The sequence below is a fragment of the Apodemus sylvaticus genome, chromosome 15 (assembly GCF_947179515.1).
Source record: "Apodemus sylvaticus chromosome 15, mApoSyl1.1, whole genome shotgun sequence".
In the NCBI taxonomy this organism is placed as follows: Eukaryota; Metazoa; Chordata; class Mammalia; order Rodentia; family Muridae; genus Apodemus; species Apodemus sylvaticus.
In genome coordinates, this window is record NC_067486.1 from 129,830 (window position 1) to 152,803 (window position 22,974).

The 22,974-nt window shown below is 45.2% G+C and overlaps 2 protein-coding genes and 1 long non-coding RNA gene across 8 annotated transcripts in view; 2 read left to right on the forward strand and 1 right to left on the reverse strand.

Moving 5' to 3' along the window:
- C2cd2 (C2 calcium dependent domain containing 2) overlaps positions 1-17,726 on the forward strand; it is a 64,141-nt gene extending 46,415 nt beyond the window's left edge. For all 3 annotated transcript variants that reach the window (XM_052159249.1, XM_052159250.1, XM_052159248.1), the window contains exons 12-14: positions 2,398-2,525; positions 3,700-4,024; positions 14,730-17,726. In XM_052159249.1, the coding sequence (XP_052015209.1) occupies positions 2,398-2,525; positions 3,700-4,024; positions 14,730-14,950 (674 nt within the window). In that variant the 3' untranslated portion in view covers positions 14,951-17,726. The remainder of the gene's footprint in view (positions 1-2,397; positions 2,526-3,699; positions 4,025-14,729) is intronic.
- Positions 2,542-22,929, reverse strand: LOC127666366 (uncharacterized). The gene is made up of 3 exons (XR_007973593.1): positions 22,834-22,929; positions 4,371-4,437; positions 2,542-2,757 (listed from the first exon to the last, which is right to left on the reverse strand). It is a non-coding gene; the product is annotated as an uncharacterized LOC127666366 (long non-coding RNA).
- Prdm15 (PR/SET domain 15) overlaps positions 22,280-22,974 on the forward strand; it is a 61,933-nt gene continuing 61,238 nt past the window's right edge. For 3 of the 4 annotated variants that reach the window (XM_052159242.1, XM_052159244.1, XM_052159245.1), the window contains exon 1: positions 22,280-22,341. The gene's annotated coding sequence lies outside the window, so the exon portion shown is untranslated. The remainder of the gene's footprint in view (positions 22,342-22,974) is intronic. The other variant, XM_052159243.1, reaches the window with a different exon arrangement.

Genomic DNA, 22,974 nt, shown 5'->3' on the forward strand with positions numbered 1-22,974 from the left:
CAGGAGTCAATTCCTTCCTGTGCAGCCGACTTCAAATCCAAAAGGCAGAAGGTAACCCCATAGTAGTCATGCTGCTATTGCACTAGTTGATACATCTTGCCTGTCAGGTCAGTAGAGAAAAATGCAGAGTTTCTGCTGTGTAAGTCCACTTATTCTTTTTCCCCCTCAGCTGCCTGCATAGCACCTTCTAGCAGGGAGAAGGTTTTCAGGTCAGTTCCAGCTTTCTCTATGTTCTAACTGAAAGTGTGTTGTGTCTTCAGCAGTAGGTCTTACCTTCTAGTTAGCAATGGCAATAGCCTGTGTTATTTTGTGAGCCTCTAGGGCTTCTTCGGGGCGGGGGGGGGGGGGGGGGGGTTCTAGTTCACATCTCCAAATTCTTCCACATTCTTTGCCCAAGTCAGCTTCAAAGGCCCAAACCACATAGGTTTCACAGAAGCAACAACCCACTTTTGTACCAATTTTCTACATTAGTTATTTTGTATATTATGTATCACTATGACAAAGGGATATGACAGAAACAGTAAAAGGGAGGAAAGGATTGTTTTAACCCACTGTTTTAAAAGTAAATGAATGGTATCCAGAGTATGTGACAGAGCCTGCTCACATCATGGCTAACCAGGAAGCAGAGAGGAAGTTCTGGAACCAGGGCCTTGGCTAACCTTCAGGGGCATTAAGGTTCCATTCCTAAGGGTATTAGAGCCTCCAGAGTAGCACCACCATCTCAGAAGGCCCTCTAAATATTGGCCTCTTGGAGACACTTCACATTCAAGCTGTGATAGTACCGATTCTGCAATTTTAGGATTATTTTCAAGTAATCAACATCTTGAACAGGTATCTTTTTGTCTATAAGTCAGTATGAGGACCTGAGTTTTATCTCCAGCACCCACCTAAAAAGCAAGGAGTGGCTGAGCAAGCCTATAAAGCCCAGCTCTGGGGCCAAGAGTGTTACTGTAGAAACTAGCCCCTGTGACCTATGGCCATGGCCGATGTTGTGCTCTTAAAACAGTTTTATTGTCCTGGTTCCTTCGTTTGCTTCTGCAGTCCTGGGAATCCACCACAGAGCCTTGTGTATGCTGTGCACGTGCTGTATTATTGAGCTGCATCCCAGATCCCTTTTTGTCGTGTTTAATTTTGCCTTAGCAGAATAGTATAAGCTATAAGTACAAGTTCTCTGAGGGAGAGACCCCTCTCTACCTAGCCACCTACCTGATGGCCTAGCATCTTGGCAAGTGGAGATTTTTACAAAAGAAAGAAAACAAAAAAGAACTCACCCAATGGAGCTAAGGAATGAGCAAATGACAAAAACATGCAGGCTTGGTCAGCAGTGCTTGGTACATTTACGACACAGGAAGGGCCAGATCTTAATAGCTTTTATTGGCTGCCTTGGATTAATGTTCTATGTCAGCAACTTTTGGAGGAAGAAAGAGTTATGTGCCTTTGTAAGGTCCAAAATTTCCCAATGTTTAAAACCTCATTTCTTCTCTTCTCTTCTCTTCTCTTCTCTTCTCTTCTCTTCTCTTCTCTTCTCTTCTCTTCTCTTCTCTTCTCTTCTCTTCTCTTCTCTTCTCTTCTCTTCTCTTCTTCTTCTTCTTCTTCTTCTTCTTCTTCTTCTTCTTCTTCTTCTTCTTCTTCTCTCTCTCTCTCTCTCTCTCTCTCTCTCTCTCTCTCTCTCTCTCTCTCTCTCTCTCAGTATGTGTGTATGTATAAGAGAGAGATCCCCCACTGAATCCCAAGGATCAAACTAAGGTTAGATCATTAGACATACTGCCTTTACTTACTGTACCATTTCCTCTGCCCACAATTTATTTATTTATTTTTGTCTACTGATTTTTGCCATTTTACATAGCCCTCTTGAGAAAAAGTATTACCTTATAAACAGTAAAACATATGAGTCTCAAACAGACACATCTGTGAGTAGCTCATAACTACTGGGAGTCAAGTTGTAGCTAACAGTTGCCTTCCCATGTATCTGAAAATAAAGTTTTACCAGAATCAGGCTTGCCTGTTCATTTGTATGTGGCTCCTAGCTGCTTCTACGTTATGGAAAGATTAGTTAAAAAAAAAAAAGAGGGGCTGGAGAGATGGCTCAGCAGGTAAGAGCACTGACTGCTCTTCCAGAGGACCTGAGTTCAATTCCCAGCAACCACATGGTGGCTCACAACCATCTGTAATGATTCTGGTATGTCTGAAGACAGCTAGAATGTACTCATATACATTAAATAAACAAAATCTTTAAAAAAAAAAAAGAAAGAAAAACAAACCTCAACCCCTTCCTTTCTCCCTCTTCCAAATGCTTGCCAACCACTGCTTATAAACTATTCCTGCCCCCATGCTAGGGGGTTCGCTTGGAGCTTGTTAAGTTTGCTACAGAACTCAGTGCTACCTTCCTTCTGGCAGAACTGTTGGTGCTGAATAGCTCAGATCCTGTGGCTGAAGTTGCCATTCGGCAGCTCAGTGAATCCTCAAAGCTGAAACTGAAGTCCCCACGGAAGAAAAGCACCATCATAATTTCAGGGATCTCCAAGGTAGGTGAGGGAGGGAAGCAGCAGGAGGGAGTCTGTCAGCATAGTACCCCCAGTTCCTCATTCATCCAGAAGGTCCCTTCTGCAGAGTCCAGTCCAGTTCCTTCCCATGAGAGAGTTAGTTACCTCTGGGACCACAGTAGTCCTTTGTCCTGTTGATACAGGAAGGTAGCAGCTGTCTGCTTGGTGATGCTCTGAGGCTTGAGAGCTTGGCGAGTCATTTCTAGAATGATTACTAAGATAGAAATAAAAGCACACATAAGACACCCCCTGTGGTGAAGTCTCCACCTTGCTGCCTCCCAGGTTTAATTTTTCTATGAGATTACTCATTTCTAAAACATTTAAATATTTTGCAAAAAAAAATGTGTATTCCTTTCTGGTATTTGATTGAAATAAAGATTATTCTACAAAATGTTCCAGTTCAGTTCCTCTATTCTTTCGCTCTGTGGCATCTTCATGGAGCAGAAGGTAAGCATGAACTGCCTCTGATGGCAGCCATGCCACTGGGCTGCGGAACAGGCTAGATCTTTAGTTCAAGGGGCCATGCAAGAAATCCTGGTTCTTTCTAGATAGTTCCAAATAGGCAGGTGGAGAGTGAGCTGCAGTGAATGACAGATTAGGTAGCTGTGGCCATGATTAGAGAGGACAGATTGGATCTTACAGGGTCATCAAGAGGGTGGCAAGGAGAGCATGCTGGAAATCGCCCTCACAGTTGCTGACAGGAGCCAATGGTGAGTCACCGTAGCTGGTCGTGTCTACAGTGTGTGGGTAGCCTGGGCACAGGACTCCAAGAGAATCTCCTTGGTTTCCTTAAACTTAGTCTGGCTTCTTCAGCCACTGGAGTGTGAGAGACAGATCTCTGGTGCCAACAAGGCCAAATGGTGGGAACTTTTACTCAGTCTGGGTTAGATAAGTGAACAAAATGAAGATAACCATGACTATCTGCTCTCTACTTTCTGGCTTGCTTCAGAGTTGTCAGCTAATTTTCACATTTAATATCTGTAGGCCACTCTGATTATTTGGCATATAGTAGTCATCAGGCACTTCTGTAAGCTGGTTCATCTTTTACTGTCATTTAGTAAATGCCAAGTCCTCCTTCCCTATCATGATCTCTTGTTATATCCCTGGGATGGCTTTTCATTTGCCCTCAGCCTCTGTTGTACATCTCCCCTGACAGACCTCACTATCTCAGGACCACAATGCTGCCCTCATGCTGAACTATGCAGCTTCTATGGACAGCAGCAGCCAGGGAGATGCTGCTTCTGCTTTGTGCCATCCAGAGGCAGCTGAAGCCTCTGCCACCACCCCACCTGAAGAAAATGAGCCAGCCCAGACCCTACCTGCCCTCAAGCCAAAAGAGAATGATCTAGATTCCTGGGACTTGGAGAAGGAGTCTCCAGTAGCATCATGGAGTGGGCCGGCCTTGCAGGAGCCTGATGGGGATGAACTGTCCGAGAGCTCCCTGAGTACTTCAGAGCTAGGAGCTATCAAGAAGCATAAAGGTACCTATTTCCAAGCCTCCAGCTTCTCACTTGGGCTTCCCTCTCTGTGTCCTTGCTCCTGTACTGGCCCCCTTCCTTTTGTCATGTATGAAGCTGTCCTAGTCTCATGCCCTCCATCCCAGTCTGTCCAGCCACTGAGAGCTGGAAAGAAGCTGGAAGCCTGCATGTGAACAGCTAGGACTTCATCTCTGCATCTGGGGGCCACTGTGTTTTCATGACTCCAAGAACCATCCCTGTCTGCCTCTCCATCTGGAAGCAGAGCTACCCAAGGCTTCAGAGTGTCACCAGTAGTCAGATGCCACAGTGGCCAGGGGCAGAACAGAGTGATCAGAGATTGGAAGCTCACCTTATTTGCTCAGTCTCTTCCTCCAGCTAGAACCAAACCAGACCTCACCACATGGAATCAGCAGGATCTATAAGGAAAGAGACCCCTAGAATAACAACTCACTGACGTGATGCACATGTAGTTATAAAGGCATGAATTAGCACAGTCAGTCCTTTCTCATGAGCAATGGGCCCTTATTCAGAGACCTACATTTCTTGGTCCCAGACCTTTGTCTCATAGTCACCTTTGGCAACAGCTCCAGGACGTAGAGACTTCACACTCATTGAGCCTTATCTCCAAGACTTGGGAACCATACCTACTACCCACATCCTTGCAAGATGAGGGCTGAAAGAGGACCCTGCATCAATCCGGGGGCTGTGGTGGAACTCGGTATCCACTTCTAATTCTGTCTTCTATATGGGGCTCCAAGGCCCACTTCTCTCCATCAAGTTCTTAGGACCCCCCTTGGAAGGCACTGGGCAAGAAGTTTAGACATGCTAGGGGGTTAGGAATCCTGGCTACTTAATTCTGTTAGGAACATGTAGGGTTTCCTGCTGGATAATTTTGCCTCAAGGAGGACATGGGTAATGTCTGCAGACAGCTGTGCTTTTACAAGCAGGAGATGGGGTATTGGCCTCAAATGGGTAGAGGCCACAGGTACTATACTCCTTAGGGCACATAGCATAGACATCACCACACAGCACAGCACAAGTCCAGGGTGCTGAGGTTGCGAACCCATCTTTGGTGCTCCACCTCTTCTCTGCTCATCTCTTAGCCATTGATGGGTAGCTGCTTGCCTGTGACTTGCACCATTACCAAGTGGAGAAAGATAGGGAAGGAACTGCACATCAAAAGAGGAAAGAAAGAGGTTGTTCCTGGGGGAATATTTTAGACCATCCAGGCTATTTTCTACAGCTGAACCTTCAGCTGAACCCTGTGTCCTCTATTGGTGTGAGCTGTGGCCCAGCATGTCTACTAGCTATGTATACACTCTAGCCAGGTCTTTGTCCTAGGGTCAAAGGAGCCTCTGGGAGGTTGCTAGGAAAGTCAGTTCGCAGGGAGGAACAGGGAACACTGGGGGGATACCCTGTGCCTCACTTCACTTTGGGTCAGTGGTCTATATACCCATGTCCCTAAAGAATCCAAACCTCCTCTTGCGCTCTCAGGTTTCTCAGAGTTGCCAAGCCTACCACCCCAGTACCAGAGTCGCTTTGCTTTCTTCCATCTTTTCCTTCTCCCACTAGCTCTGGTCTCCTTTGGGGTCTCCTCCTTGCTGTGCATCTACCATCCTTCTCCCCTGACTGGCCAGACAGATGAATGAATGCCTCTTAAGAATTGGGGTCTGGCCCATTGTCTAGGGGCTGAAAGTAGCCTCTGTTCATGTGAGCTTCTCCAGAGATGCTGGATATTGGGGGAGATGCAAACATGTTTGGCTGATATATGTGTTTCACTCTTGGCTACTCTGGAAGCAGAGGTTGAAACTGCTCTTGGGTCCTTGGAGTACCTTCACTTAGAATTTCTGAAAGGTAGTATTTGGCAATGTCTTAAAAAGTATTTTGTAGGGCCTAGGCCTGGTAGCATATGCCTTTAATCCTACCACTTGGAAGGCAGAAGCAGAAGGATCTCTGACTTCAAGGCTAGCCTGGTCTACATAGTGAGTTCTAGGCCAGCCAGAACTACATGGTGAGACCTTGTTTAGAAAAAAATACACACACACACACACACACACACACACACCCTTATTTAAGATTCTGCCAACCAACCTCTCAAGCTAAGCACAACTTCTAGAAGCAACAAAATGAAACTAGCTACTTGGTGTGATGCAGATTTAATGGGCCATTCTGTCAAAAATGATGGTAGAGAATAATGGAGGAGGACACCACACATTGACCTCTGACCTCCATGCTATACAGATATACAGGCAAGTACACTTGCACATATACCCCCCATACACACACACACACACACACACACACACACACACAGTTTTCATCCTGCAGTTTCTAGAAGCTTTGTACTTAGCTTAAGTGGTTGTCAGAATCTAAAATAGGCCTAAGCTGGCTTGTCAAACCATTTTCATTTTATGCCAGTTTTTTTCCCCAAAACTGGTGCTTCAGGGAATGTCTTGGTGGGATTTAGTTTTAGTTATTTTGTGTTTATTATTTTATGTGTATGGGTATTTTGTCTGCATGTATATTTGGGTACTACTTACATGCTTACAGAGGTGAGGAGAGAGTCTTCCGTTCCCTGGAATTGGAGTTATAGGTAGTTGTAGGCTACCCTGTGGGTGCTAGGAAAGGAACAGAGGTTAAGCCCGTGCTCTTAATCTCTTCACCATCTCTCCAGCCTTCAGGATTTGGTTTTAAACTAAGGTATACATACATGACTTGCAAACCTCCTTCACTTTCTCCTATAGTGAGAAGAATGTTGGAGGCTTCAAGAAAGCCCATGTAACTGGAATTCTCCAGGACTTTGCTGACTTGGAATTTATATATTATTATACTTCAGCCAAGACAGAAAATAGGTTCCCTAAAATTTAGAGTTATTTTAAATTAAAAAAGCAAGCCTGGGGATGTAGCTCAGTGGTAGAATGCTTTATGTAGCATGCATAAGGTCCTGGGTTTGTTCCCAGCACTTGAAAAGAAAAAAAATACTGCTGCAGTTGTGTGGTAATAAGCCCTTTGGACATGTGCACATAGGTCTGGGGCAAATCCTAACCCTCTCTTGTGTTCATCACAAATGCACCAAGAAAAATTTGAGAAAAAACTGGAAAGAAACATTGCCAAATATCTTGCATGGCAACCTTGCATGTTTGCATGTGTGTGCATGTATGTGTACTTAAAAGTACATTTGTGTATGTGAGAGCATGTATGTGTATATGCACATGTGCTTTCAAATGCATATGCATGTACATGTATGTACAGAAAGTGAACATGAATGTGTATGAGTCCATGCTCACATATGCACATATGTACATGTATGAGGTATATGTATATGTGTATATATGTGTGAGCATGTATGTGTATGATCTTCTGCTTATATGTACATGTGTATGCATGTTTATACGTGTGACATGTATGTACATGAATCTGTGCTTATGTGTGTATGTATACAAGTGTGAGCATGTATGAGTCTGCAATTGTGTGTATGTGTGCATGCACATGTGTATAAGTGTGTGAGCATGTGTTACACAAGTATATGATACAGTGATTCCAGACTCTGATTTTCACTCTGACTCTGCTCTTGCATACTTTTCTTTTTGCCTCTGAACATCTCTGCATTTCGTGTTCGTTCCCTTTAACTTAAGAGGATCACTATGCCAACCAGAATTAATTACGTGCACAGTAAGTTATTTTTTTGTCTTGCATTTTTTTTAAGTTCTGCGTAACTGATGATGGAGCATGCCTAGCAGAGTTACAGCTGTCCCTGCCTTTCTCCTTGCCTAGTGACTTGACCTTCCCTTTGCTGATTTTCTGTGTTTTTGGCTTCTAGGTAGATTGTCACCTTCCTCAACCATCAGAGAGGATACTTCCTCTGTCCTCTGATGGTACAAAGCCACCTTGCTGTGATAGCTTAAGCAAGGTATCACCTGGGCAGCCTGGGATAAGGGGGCCAGGCAGGAATCCCTTCATTGGTTTCCTGTCCCTCGTATGAATGGTCCGTCTGAGGTTTCACTTGAAATGTGAGGCTGCTTTTGGGCATCAGAGCACACATTTTCAGGTTCCTACTTCAGATTTTAATACAGATTCTTCCATGGCCATTTATAGCTGTCCCTCTACAAAAATAAACAGGATAAATTTAGAAATGTGACAGCAAAGTTAGAATTTAGAATACTTTTCAAATTCCTCCTATTCATGTTACAGTCTTCTTGGGGTGTTTTTAAAGGGAACTAAAACCAGGAGAGAGTTTTCCCCACTGCCTGTTCCCATTTAAAAAGTATTTGATTTGTCTCAGATTTCATATAGCTTCAAATGAAAATTTGAAAACATTGTATGTAAAAATCAAACCAGGACAGTCAGTGCTGGTGTCTCCTTAAATATTGACTTATATGCTAATCATACCCTATAGCCAGTGTGATATTTTGGTATATGGACACTCATATAAAGATGAGTCAGGAGAGTTTCCTTCCCTTTGTGCATAGAGTGCTCCCTGCTTCTGTATGTTCATATGACTTACTGTGAACTGTGGTTATCTGCTATGCTAGAGAGCTGCAAATCTTATCTCTATGAGTGACCTCTCTCTCTATCTAACCCTCTGACTCTAGAAGACGTTATCTACTGTCTTCTGAGCCAAGTTCCCTCACCACAGTATGGCTGTGTCTCTCTCTCTCTTGATTGCTGTGTATATCTATGGCCATGGTTCTTCCAGAAGTATTTTCCCAGTGGTAATTGTGGTGTTGAGGTTTAAACAGACTGTAAATGTCTTAGTTTGTGACTAGGGGTACAGTTCTGTGATAGAGGGTTTACTTGGTATCCTTAAGAGTGAGATTGAGCCAGGCAGTGGTGGCGCATACCTTTAATACTAGCACTTGGAAGGCAGAGGCAGGCGGGTTTCTGAGTTTGAGGCTAGCCTGGTCGACAGAGTGAGTTCCAGGACAACCAGGACAAAGAAACTGTCTCAAAAAAAAAAAACCAAAAAAAAAAAAAAAAAGAGTGAGTTTGATACCCAGCACCTCAAGACAGAGACATCCCTCCCCCCCCCTCTCTGTTTCTCTCTCTCTCTCTCTCTCTCTCTCTCTCTCTCTCTCTCTCTCTCTCACACACACACACACACACACACACACACACACACACGCACATCAGCGCAGCAGGGATCATTTATTTGAGTCACTCCTCACAGGTGCAGCTATCTGCTAACGTCAAGGTAAACTGCCCTTATTGGAATGTCCCATCCTCCCCACATCCTGTTATTCCTCTCTGGAGATACAATTCTTTTGGAATCTTACCAAAAACCATGCCAATGCCTAGCTCTATCCTCCTGTCCGAATTCTCTTCTCTGAGACCATGAGGTACCCTTTTCTCCAGGCACTTAGTGACTCCTTCTCAAGGGTAATATTGACATTCAAAGTCAGGCTTTCCTTAGCAGCACCAAAGAGCTAGACTTAGGAACACTGACTTTAGGGGTCAATCACCCTGGGCTCATCCATTGTGTGACCTGAGTAGTCACTTCTCCAACTCTGATGTCCTCAATTTTCAGCAAGCCCCCCACCCAGTTTGGTGGGAACCCCGAGTATAAGCCTAATGAAATAGGTCTCAGCACCTACATCAAAGGCATGCCCTTCAGTCTGGAAACGCATGCCAACCTACAGAAGCTATAATTTCTAAGAAGGTCCAACAAATCAGTACAGGAAGATTGCCATGTATGTAGGTTCATAGTATAACATCCATTTCTGACTGATTCTAGAAAGTGTAGCTTAACAAACCAGCAGAGATCTCATCAGCAAGAGATCATGAGGAACCGGGCAGTGGTGGCACACGACCTTAATCCCAGCACTTGGGAGGCAGAAGCAGGCGGATTTCTGAGTTCAAGGCCAGCCTGGTCTACAGAGTGAGTTCCAGGACAGCCAAGGCTACACAGAGAAACCCTGTCTCCAAAAAAAAAAAAAAAAAGAGAGAGAGAGAGAGAGAGAGAGAGAGAGAGAGAGAGAGAGAGAGAGAGAGATCATGAGGAAGGATGGGAGAACAGACAACCTGCTATAGGCCACAGCATGGTGTGGGGCCTTAGAACAGGTGCAGGCCTGCTGAATAGATGGTGCTGCTAAAATGGGAGTTTACACATTGGGCAGTTGTCTACACAGTAAACACACACTTGAAGCCTTCCTTTTTCTTCTTTTCTCTCTTCCAAATCTTTCTGCAGTTGATCTTGGCCAGACAGCTGAGAAATAATAAAATCTGAGCCTTTCAAGTGTATCAGTCTTTACCAAGTTGAAAGTCTTTGAAACTTTAGGGCAGGAATTTTACTTTAGACATTCATTCTGCAATTTCTCTTGGGCAAACTGTAAAGATTACCAGGAAGTGTGAAGATTACCTTTTTAAAATATTTGAATATAGCCACCCTGTCTTCATGGTCTGACTTCCTGCGTTAACCTGAGCTTATTGATCTATGCTTGGGATTGAAGCACCTGTGTTGTTTTAATTTTTTCCTGTTGCTGTGATAAAATACTCTGACAGAATCAACTTAAGAGAGAAAGGGTTTATTCTGGCTACAGGTCAAAGATAGGGAAGTCAAAAACAACAGGGACTTGTAGCAGTTGGTCACATGGCACCTGCTATCAGGCATCAGAGAGAGATGAATGCTGGTACTCAGTTCCATACAGTCTGTATAGCTCCATATAGTCAATAGCTTCATATAGTCTATAGCTCCATATAGTCATAGCTCCATACAGTCTATAGTTCTATACAGTCTGTATAGCTCCATGCAGTCTGTATAGCTCCATACAGTCTATAGCTCCATACAGTCTGTATAGCTCCATACAGTCTATAGCTCCATACAGTCTATAGCTCCATATAGTCTACTGCTCCATATAGTATATAGTTCCATACAGTCTGTATAGCTCCATACAGTCTGTATAGCTCCATACAGTCTACAGCTCCATATAGTCTATAGTTCCATACAGTCTGTATAGTTCCATACAGTCTATAGTTCTATACAGTCTATAGCTCCATATAGTTCTATACAGTCCAGGATCTCAGCCAGGAAGTATTGTCACCCAGAGTGGGCAGACCTTCCCAACTCAGTTAATACAATCAAGGAAATCTCCCACAGGCATGCCAAAACCCTGTCTCCCAGGCAATTCTTGATCCTGTCAGGTTGACACCTGACACTAGCCATCACATGCCCTTCGGACAGGTCACTCTGCTTTGTGTCATTCACAGCCTGTCTTCACATACCCCAGAGACAGTAAGATATGACACAGCCTAAGACAGCTAACAAAAGAGAGCCAAGACAGTGCCTGACTCTATAGCCTTGGATACTGATTACTTAAGGCAGGGCAACCCCATCAGCCCAGCCAAATGAAATGCTCCTCCTTCAAGATGTCCCTAGATTCTGATTCATCAGATGGCCCAATGTGAACCCAAGCCTTAACATTTTTGATAAGATCCTGACTGATTTTTTTTTCATGAGGATGAGGGCACGGCCCCACTGGTTACTTCTCTGAAGTTTGCTCTTCTGTCTGGTAGGGTTTACAAACCAAATGGAAAGCAGTGCAGTGGTCTCTGGTCATCATCTTCATCCAGATACTTCTGTTCCCTTTTCTGGATATATTCGCGTTCATGGGGCTGTAGCAAAGTGCCATGAACCTAGTGTTTTAGAAAGAAGCTTTATGACCTTTTATTTCTAAATGCAAGCCTTAGATGGGAGTGTCCATTGAACTGGCTCCTTCTGAGGCCAGGAGGGAAAAAAAAAACTGCCCATGGCCTCCTGGCTTCAGGAGTTTGCAACAATCCTTGGCCTCCCTTGCCTTGTAGTATCCCAGTCTTTTCCTTACTTCCTCTGTCCTTCACATCATTTTCCCTCTTGGTGTCTCTTTCCAAATTTCCCCTTCTTATAAGGCCACCAGGCATCAGACATGTTTGATTAGGCCCATCCTAATTATCACCTTTTTAATGTGATCAATTCTGGAATGACTTCATCTCCAAATAAGGGTGCATTCTGAGATTCTGGAGACTAGGAGTTCAACATGGGGATTTGAGGAGGACACAGTTCAGTTTGTGGCACTATCCTGACCTATATAATACCAACCCTACCCCAGGCTAAGCTTCAGCTCAGGGACATGCATGGGCCCTTTCTACTACAAGGACTCTGGGGTCTACAGTTGACCCTTCAACCACCTTCACCTCCTCTGATTCAAATGTGGGTACCCCAGCTGCTTGTGCTCTTTGGAACTCCAAAGCTAACCTAGAGCAGATTCCAGGAGGGGTGCTTGTACATCTGAAATCCTTACAGACCCTCATTTCCCAACTCCAGCCTAGATAACACTCCCTTGACGCCTAGAGTGCAGTGCCTAGAGCTTAGTCCTCTGCCCAGCTGAAGCTTCTGATTTAACAAAATCACCCCACGTGAAGGTCTCTGTGTTCACACATGGGCCACCTCCAGTCATCCAAACATAAACTGGTGGTTGGCCTCTTGCTCAGGGATGGAACTCACACTAGGAACAAGAATCCCACCAATGGCAACAATGGGCTTGTGACTGGGAGCAAAGCCATTTGCATAACTGTACTTATTCCTTTTCATTCTCTTCCCAGCATTCCCCAGACCCTAGCAATTATTCCTGAAAAAAATGTGAAACTCTGTCCTGTGTTTCAGGACAAGCAATTTGTTTGTTAAGGTAGAGGTTCTTAAACATTTTCAGGCAGATTTGTGCAGATTAATTTGGCCCCTCTGGGGTAGTCGTTTCTCTGCTTCTGCCAAGGTGGCTTTTTGTTTGCTTGTTTTTAGTTTTTATTATTTGTTTTTTGTTTGTTTGCTTGCTTTTGAGATAGTCCTGGCTGCCCTGGAACTTGCTCTGTAGACTAGGCTAGCCTCAAATTCAGAGATCTACTTACCTCTGCCTCGCAGGTACTGGGATTAAAGATGTATACTGCCACCATCAGCCCAAAGCGGCTTTTGAAAGTGGCCAGATTCTTTTTCCATTGTGACTGTGAGTAGTGGGTATTATTTAAAAAAAATGATTCAGCTCATTCCCGTGCCCGCCATAACTGCAGGACAAACAACCAGTGGCCCCTAGAGCTCAATCCAAGCCCTCAGGTCTCCTGTGGCTACATGCCTAGTGCAGTCTCACTCAGCGGTCCCTCTAACCACTATCTCTCTGGCGGGGGACCCTGAGTTTCTCTCACTTCCACCCAGCGCCCATACTACCCAGGAGTCACCAGCTCTTATAGTTCCCTGGTCAGTGGTTCCCCAATTACCTGGTAGAACAGACTCTTAACACTCAATTAATTTGTCAATTAGATTTATAAATATTTAAAACACAAATTTAAGATGTCTATACAGTAATAACAGCCAATCAAATATAGTAAAAGTTTTATCCCAATTTCTAACCTTTAGGTAAATATACATCTGATTCCATCTTGGTTCTCATCTCTCTCCCTGCCTGCGTCTCTCTGAACTTCCCACCCTTAGCTCCTCCTTTTCTTTCCTATCCAGTCACTGGCCTCTCACCGCCTCAATGCCATTGGATAGGAAATATCTTGTAACAAATATGGATGATAGGGAGATCCTAACCTGGTGTCCTCCCTGGTGTCCTAAGATGCTAACATGTTGGTATGTATTTTAGGTACAGAAACACATCCATGTGCTTCACCCTTTCCATGTGCAACACAGGAAGTCATTTGTATGTGTTATGGCTAATGAGTGTGGATCACATACCAAACACTTTCAGATTCAGGACAAATCTTCCTGGCTGCATGCCTGGTTTTCTCTTCTTTAGAACCTAACTCCTTGAGGCAAATGGTGATGAACTTCATAGGCTTACCTAACACTTAACTGTCCTTGCTGAGCCTGGGGTAATAGGGTGCTAAACTTATTGGTAAAAAAAGTGACGCTGAGCTGCTTGTCAACACTGTGCCTGCGCCTGACCTTCAGGGACCGTTTTTACACCACGTGCTACCACTCTGTTTTCTGTCCCATATCCCATTCTTGCCATCTGTGCCAAAGAGCTGAACCATACAAAACCTAGGGTTTTTTTCATTTTGTCTTGCCCTCTTCTTTTTCTTTTTCTTCTTTCTTTGTTTTTATATATTTTTATTGTTTGGGTGTGTGCGTGCTGGGAATTGAACTTAGCCATGTGCATGCTAGGCAAGTACTCTACTACTGAGCTACATTCTTAGCCTAGCATGAGGCTTAGGGTCAAGGTTGAAAATGATCTACTAACAAATTTCATATGGCTTAGTCTAGTATGGTTGCGTAAGTGGGTGGATGAATAGACTGGGAGATAAAATAGACATAATACTTAGTATGTGTAGAATGATCTAGCATTAATTTTTTAAAAACAAACCTTATTCCCTGAAGAGCAGTACTTAACTGAGAACATGAGCCCCATGATTTCCAGGGCTCTTAGCTTATATCAGGAACATGGCCTTTATTCCTGGGCATTCGGCACAGCCTTGCTCATCACAGAGTTCCCAGTAAAGGGGAAGAGCCATGGTGGACCTCAACCCACCCACTCCACAGTGCAGCCTTGCCAGTCCTACCGTTGGAATTTTCTGCCTTTCATTCTGCAAAGTGACCTTCTATCATCTAGACTATGGTGTTTTCTCCTCTGGGCAGTGGTCACTCTTTGACCTGGCTTTGTCAAAGCTGTCTGGCAACTTTGCTTCCTCCTTGGCTTGAGTTCATCCTCCCTATGGTTCTGACCACTCTTATGCTTCCCTTTTGCAGAAGGAATCCTAAGGAAAGGCGCTAAGCTCTTCTTCCACCGGCGACACCAAAAGAAAGACCCAGGCTTGAGCCAGTCACACAATGATCTGGTATTCCTGCAGCAGCCAGAGGGAAGGCAGAAGAAGGGGGCTACCCTCGGCCGGCTCCTGAACAGAAAGCTGCTTACGAGGCACAGAGGCAAACACACCATGAATGGAGCACCCAGAGAACCCTACATATAGCACAAGTCGCCCCCTCTCCTCACAGCTGGAAGATGGGGAAGATGAAGGCCCTCACCAGAGCAGAAGGAACCAGTACCATCAGATGCCTGCTTATCTAGCTTGGTTCCCCGCCCCCGCCCCCAAATAGTCTTATCTTCTAAAGGGAAAAAACAATCTGTGTGTATGGCTTGGAAGCTTCCCCTGAGAGGACTGATGACACAGTCCAGTTTGCTGGCTCCAGCTTCACTATGCCAGATAAGCGCTGAGGGGGAATATAAGAAGGAGACTTGTATCATTGAAGACATGTGTGATCTGATGGTCTGCGGATGGTAGGCAGGAGGGATCCCAGTCCACCTACTTCTTCCTCTTTCCTGAAGGAATTTTAGGGTTCATATCTGGACCATGTCATGAGGAAGAGGTGTCTCTCTGGGCTGTTGCTATGAGCAGGATGGGCTACCTCATCTAACTTGTTATTTAGAATTAAAAAGTACACCTGGTCCTGGGGACAGGGGTATGGATATAGTCAGGAATTTTGACCCATGGGGAAAAAAAAAACAGGAAAAGATGTACTTTGACAACTGTGAGGTATTCACCTTTGATATTAGCCATAGAAATTAAAAATGTATGCAAACACTAAGTGTGTTCTATACAGATTGTGCCAGACACTTCCAGATTTCTTCTAGCCTGCTTGCAAGTGGAGGTGTAGAAATTCAGATGTGTTTCTTTGTTTCTTATGTCAGGGGCTCTGTTTTTTTCCAAAGTCAAATATGCTGAGGCTGATATCAGGAGCAGTGAATTACAGCTTAAAGGACATGACCACACACACACATACACAGTTCTTGCCAAATATAGCTAACAGCTAAAACAAAGAACTTTTAGGGCAACTGAGGAAATTACTCTGTATCTCAGGTGCCAGTTAGTCTTACTTGTAGAAGTTCTATAACAATGGCCCAAACACGCAGGAATTCTTTTTATGGGATCTTCAGAATTTTACCGTGAACAGAGACTTCTGGTCACATTTTAGGGTATTCTGGTTTTGGTTTACTTTGGGAAAATTATAAAGTCCATACCTGGCTACAATTATAAAGTCCATAAGGTGCTGTCCTAATCTGTGTGCTTGGCACTGTGGGTTCACTGGGTCTCAGAACCCTTCAGAGCCATTGTCTTTGGGTTAGGGTGTCCATTTTCTTCCCATATCAGTGGAAAAGCTGACAGTAAAACCTATGAGCTCTGTCACCAGTATGAAATCAGGAAGCTCCTTCTGGCATCTTCTGTTAATTAGAAACATATATTTCAGGGGCAAAGTCACTGTTGACCAAAAATGTTTAGTTTATGATAGCCAACATTATAGGAAAATGTTTTTTATTTTTTCTTGTTTTAGCAAGAAAGATTTATAAACTACATTTAGAACCCTTTTCCTTCTTTCTATTCTTTTCCTCAGTTCTTGGGATTGAAACTGTATCTTTTTGCACACTAGACAAGCCCTTGTACACTGAACTATTTCTCTGGCCCTCTTTTCACTTTTGGTCATTGTAAACATCAGGGTTTTACTGCTATGAACAGACACCATAACCAAGGCAACTTTTTTTTTTTTTTTTTTTTTTGGATTTGGTTTTTTAGAGACAGGGTTTCTCTGTATAGCCCTGGCTGTCCTGGAACTCACTCTGTAGACCAGGCTGGCCTCGAACTCAGAAATCCGCCTGCCTCTGCCTCCCAGAGTGCTGGGATTACAGGCGTGCACCACCACTGCCCGTCCCAAGGCAACTCTTATATAGGACAACATTTATTTGGTGCTGGCTTACAGGTTCAGAGGTTCAGTCCATTAGCATCAAGGCGGGAGCATGGCAGCACCCAGGAAGGCATGGCACTGGAGGAGCTGAGAGGTCTACATCTCGCTCAGAAGTCAGCTAGGAAAATACTGGCTCTTTTTGCACTGGGCAGAGCTTCAAAACCCATACCCACAGTGATGCACTTCCTCCAACAAGGCCACACCTCCAAATAGTGCCACTCTCTGGGCCAAACATATTCAGACCTCCACAATTATCATCATCATCATAATTATTGTCATTATCAAGCTAAGGTTTTACTAAGTTGTTGCCTGGGCTGCCCTGTAATTCATTCTGAAGCCCAAACATATCTTGAAACTCTGATTCTCCTGCCTTTGTCTCAAGTTGCTGTGAGTACAGGTCTGAGTCACTGGGCCCAGTGAACTTTACTTTCAAATAAACATTTGAAAATTTTTGATGCTTGTAGTGGTACAGGCCTGTGATCCTAGCACTTAGAAGGTGGACAGATGAGAATGTTAAGCTTCCACTTCAGCCTGGGCTACAGGAGACCCCCTTCTCAAAACAACAACAAAAATAGAAGAAAAAACCCTCTGGAGTAGTTCTCAGATGACTTTGAAGAGATGTTTTAAACATGCTTTGTCTTTAAAAATCACCAAATGTTATTCACTACAAAGTTCTAGAATGATCTATCAATACTAAGTTGGTTCCCAAAGCTAGTCATCCTCACTACTTTTTGGGAATGGAAGTGATTTAAGTGTTGTGCTTTACTTGAAGTATTGTTACTCCATACAGTGTGCAGAATTGTGCTCCACAGCTGTCAGTTCCCAGAGACTACAGGTGCCAGGAATTCTGATTCCGATGCTGTATTTTCATTGTGGGGCAGTAGCCCTCACCCAATATACCTGGGGCCAAAAGTGTTTCAGACTTATTTTGGATCTGGGGTATCTCGATAAGACTTTACCGTCTGAACATCCCTGCATCCCAAAATATAAAAATTTCAGAAATGTGAACTCTTTGTATGTGGTACATACAGAGTTTTGGGGTTTAGACTTTTAGGTTAGGGATGCTCAGCCTATGCAGGTTTTATTGGTTTTGGCATTTTGGTTAAGTCTATCCAAATGTGAAGGTATCAGAATTTTAGATTATACTTTCAGCAAGAACAAAAAAAAGAACAAATGATTTTTAGCCATCCTAGGCCACAGTGACTCTGTGAACATCCTGCTCCTGGCTTCCAAACCACATCTAAGACCTGCTTCCTCTAGGGTCTCCATTGAGTAGCCTTTGCCAGTTGTGAATACCATCACAGCAGAGTGTGCAGAGATGGGGGACACAAACAGGTAGCCTCAGGGAATAATCTGAGAGAACAGGCCTTCCTCATACTATAAAATCCCTTCTCCAAGCTGTTTATCCACATTTCTTCATAGTGTAGGGTAATTATGTTGAAATGAACACCATTAAGATTATGTACCAGGTGCTAACAGCACACATGCATAAGTCACCTCTATCTAGCAATCTCCACTACATTCTTTGGTGGCTTCAGTTTCTGTCTTAAGATTTTGGCGGAGTGCTAGTTTTAAAGCAATTTTTCATGAACACTAATCCATGTGTCTGTGAATCTGGAAGCAGAACTCAGATTAGCTGGAGTTGGCCATATTTCCCTTGTCCTTCATGCAGTGACTGACTAGAGCTGTTTGTGTGATATTGGTGTAGCAATAACAAAACTAGGGCTCTTCTTGCCCTGATTGAAAACACACTATGAGCAAGAGGATTTAGACAAAGCACTTTATTTTACATTGTAGTTTAGCTTTACAACTATCCCTGTTTCCTAGCTGTGGTTACTTGGTCATTTATTGCTGAACAGTTCCAAATCAGATTTTTGCTTGGGTTTTCCCTGGCCACATTTATAGAAAAGAGTTGTTAATTTTCTTATGCAGAAAAGATTAATTTACATTGCTGCCATCCAATGTGGTGGCTTTTTTGGTTAATAAGCTCAGGGCTGTCAATATTGAACTGTCAAAGTTCAAGTTGATAGATAGTAGAAGGCAAAATGTGTCTGTGACAGAAACAAGTGTGGGTCCTGACTGACACCCAGGCACTTTCTCCACTATCCCAACAGGAAAAAAAAACTTGACCAATACACCTGCACTGGGACAAAGATACTTTTCAAACCAGCAGTGCAAGCTCCTGTCACCTCTGGCTCTTCACATAAAATGTCCATGTTCAGTGTATAAATAAGTTTTGGGATCACCAAGCTGCCTGGATCACTTTGCTGATGATGGAATGAAGATGTGATTATCCCTCAGGCTGTAAGCTGTGGCTTTCTGTTCACTGTCATGCCAAATCTCTATGGTAAAGAGAATAAAAGTAAAGGCTTCCCAGGTGTGTGGTGAACCTGAAGCTAGTGTGTGGCAACTGCATCTGTGAAAATGATTGTATTTGCTACAAAAGACATGGGTGTTGCAGGATGCCATGCAGTGAGACATAGTTGGAACTTTATCTCTTGAGAAATAAATGTGGGTTGGAGAGATGGCTCAGTGGTTAAGAGCACTGACTGCTCTTCCAGAGGTCCTGAGTTCAATTCCCAGCAACCACATGGTAGCTCACAACCATCTATAATGGGATCTGATACCCTCTTCTGCTGTGTCTGAAACAGTGACAGTGTACTCACATATATAAAATAAATTTTTTAAAAAAGAGAGAAATGTGCCCACAAAACTAAGCTGAGTTGTTTCCAAGTCCTGGGTTGTCCTAAGTACCAGAAGCTTCTCTAATGTTTGAATTACTGCCATCCTTTGTCCTTTTGTATGACTGGTCCTCAGAATACCTGCTTTGGCCCTCATTCTGGGCAATGGACTTTCCTCCTTGTGTTGCTGTTTTGTGCGCTATTGAGCACCTTCCAGGCCATGCTGGGGCTAAAATTTACTATACGATTTTAGCAGTTTCAGGGAGCTTCTGGGAGATGATGAATCGTGGGTTGCTGCAAGCCAGAGTCTGTCCTGGCCCAGGTCCCCAAAACAGTGCCTGATACAGCCTATGGGAGACATGCTTGGGGAGTGAAGGCAGGGGAACATTCATCAGTTTGGGTCCTTGCTATCAGTGCTGTACCCCACAGCTTAGCTATGGGAATCATGTGTATGTGACAGCGGTTATACTTTCATAGGACATGCCTGGTTTCTGGGGTAGGATTGGGGCAGCCTTGCTTCCTGCTGCAAGCATCTCATCCCCTTTGTGGTCTTCAGTTTCTGTGGTCTCCTTCACTTTCCCCTGCCATATGCACAAACAAAAGCATTGCACTCGGAGAGATGCTGCATGGAGGAACCACCAGGAAGACCATCTCAGACTTGCTCACTCTTGAGCCCCTTTCAGCCTGCTTTCCTATGGGACAGCATGTGTGGGGTGGCCAGCCACTTATCTGCCCATCAGGATGAGTCCCCCGAGCCAAGCCCCATCTATTCTCTGTATCAAAGGTGGAATCCACTGTGGCATCTATGTTGCTGTGATAAAATACCCTGGCAAGAAGCAATTTAGGGAAGAAAGGGTTTGTTTTGGCTTATAGTTCCAGAAGGATTAGCATCCATTAAGGCAGGAAAAGCATGGCAATCATCAGAAAAAACAGTAGGCAGGAGTGGGAAGCTGGCTGGCTACATTGCCATTCACATACAAATCCAAACAGGAAGTGACCCAAGACTATAAACCCAGAAAGCCCAGTGGTATACTTCCTTCAGCAAGGCTATACCCCTAAAAGTGGTGGTTTTTAACTTGTGACCCCTTTCACAGGTGTCACCTAATTGGGAAATATATTTACATTATGTTAGAAAATTTACACAGCAAATTTGCTACATAATAGCAAAATTAGTTATGAAGTAGCAAGACAAATTTTATGGTTGGGGGATATACCATGAGGAACCAAATTAAAGGGCTGCAGTGTTGGAACAGTTGAGAACCATTGTCTTAAAAGTTCCAAAACATCTCCCAAACAGCAGCATCAACTGGGGAGCAAGTGTTCAAATACCTGAGCCTATGGGAAGCTTTTTTCATTCAGACCCAACAGGAGAGGAGACCTCACTACTAGAGAAATGGCAGTACTCTCACTCACAGTTCCTCCGCCCCACACGCTACACAGGGCAAGGCAGTGATGGCAATGCCTATGTCTGGGATTGGACGGGTTGGGGGACTGTTGCCTCCTTTGTAGACCACCAAGGTCTGCTTTGTGCTGGCATCCTAAGAGGGGGCTAGAAGGCCAAACTGATCACAATTTACCATCTGTTCAGGCTGATTTCTGTTGGCACCCCCAGAGGAATTCTGAACAACCCATCTTCCCTGCCAGGGTTGGTCCACATCAGCCACCCTTGGTCATTCTATAATGCACATGCACTGGGCAGACTCAGGCCCTGCCTTCTCATGAGTATCCAGCAAAAAGACTCATAAGAATAGCTTACCATGGTTAGTCCACATGTTCCTCTCTTGGGCTTAGCTTTGCTGGAATGTAGGGATTTTTGCAGGTATCCCACACTCCTGGTATCTAACTTCCCATCACCTTCCCTGATTTCTCAGTTTTTACTCTGCTGGCTTCAAACATCAATTGTTATATCATTTGGCTTCTAAGATCTTCCTCTGAAATCTGAATAACCCCATAACTTTTGTATTTTGTATGTATGCAAAACCAGTATCATGTGGATACTACCAAAGTCTCTTGCCAGCTCAAAAAAGTAGCTGGTTTCCTGGGTCACCGCTACCGTGTCCTGAGTGCCTAGACAGCTAAATATGGTGAAAACAACCTTGAGGTCGCAAATTCCTATGGGGGCCCTGTAGAAGCAGGGAGCCCTGACATTGAGAACTCCCTTTTCAAGAGAAAGTCGTTCAATCCTGTTCCAAGGCAAAGTGCAAATCTTAGTAGTTGATAATCCATTCAGTCTCTATGTCTTCCTTAGCCTCAGATTTACATTGGTTTTTATTACTGTAACCTGTCAAACTTTCCTCCTGTAAACAGCCTGATTTTATTTATACACTTCTGTTTCATATGTAGAAACTGAAGGAAGTGGCCTTCTGAACACGTTAGAATGAACATTACCAATGAAAGTGGTATAGGGGATGGTGGGATGTGTACCTGTTTTAAAGGTAGCCTGAAGGGCAAAGATGTCCTTGTCCGTTCAGTTCACTACACTGCCTCCCTCATTCTCCTCTGTCTGTCTCTGTTCACTCAGGATCGTCACAGTCTGCTTCACCAGGTCTCCACCTATTCTCTTTCCTGTTCCCCATCCACATTGACAGTTACCACTCCCCATGCGGGAAGGCAACCATCCTCCATGTCTGCAACCACGCATCTCTGTCCCTGGGTTCCTCAATTCACACAGCCATTTCCTAGGCTCACTGTCTACAAAGCTCCAGACAGCTCCCACTAAACGCAGTCCGTTATCCCTGGCTCCCTGTTAACCCAGCCCAAAGTCCCCAGCTCCAGGTTGCAAGCACCCCGAGTCCTGGGCCCGCCCCGTCGGCCTGCGCTGCGCACTACAACTCCCACGATGCCGCGCCACCGCCCCCCCGGCTTCCGGTGCTGCGCAGTTTCCGGAGCGGATCGCAACCCGGAGTCCGGATCCGACCCCGCTCTGCACATTCCACAGGCAGGTAAAGCCCCGGGCCCGTGCTCGACGCGGCCCCACCGCGCGCCCCCTGCTGCGGCCCGCGGCCAGCGCCTGACCCCGGCTCGGCCTCCAACCGCGTCCCCCACGCCCGCCCCGGTCCGGCCGCCGTGCCGCCTGTTCTTTGTTACAGTCGCGGCCGCGGGCGCCGTGGGCGATCGGAGTCAAAACCCGGCTGGATTCCGGAGCCGCTCCGGGATCGCCCTACGCCCGCCGGGTTCCGCCGCCGCGGGCTTGGCCTCTGCCCTAAGTGCCCAGCCTGGGTTCCGTGCGCCCGGCCCGTGCCAACTGCCCGCCGCGCGCTCGGCCCACGCCAACCGGCGCCCGGCCGCCCACTCGCGGGCTCGGCGCCCCCCGCCCGGGCGCGGGCTCAGGCGCTGCACCCCTAGTGCGCCCAGGCCCAGCTGCCACAGCCAGGCCTTGCGTGGCTGCGGGCTCAAGTCCCTACAGTCCCTTCCCGGCTACCCGGCCGCCTTACCCGGTTTTCGGGCACAGCCCAGGGAGGGGCCTTGGTCTCCAGCCCCTTTGGCGTTTAAGAAAGTCCGAGGCTGTGCCGAGGCTCTCAGGCCCTGGCGCCTTACTCGTCTCTACCTTTTGGTGGCCCAGGGACCACAGTGGC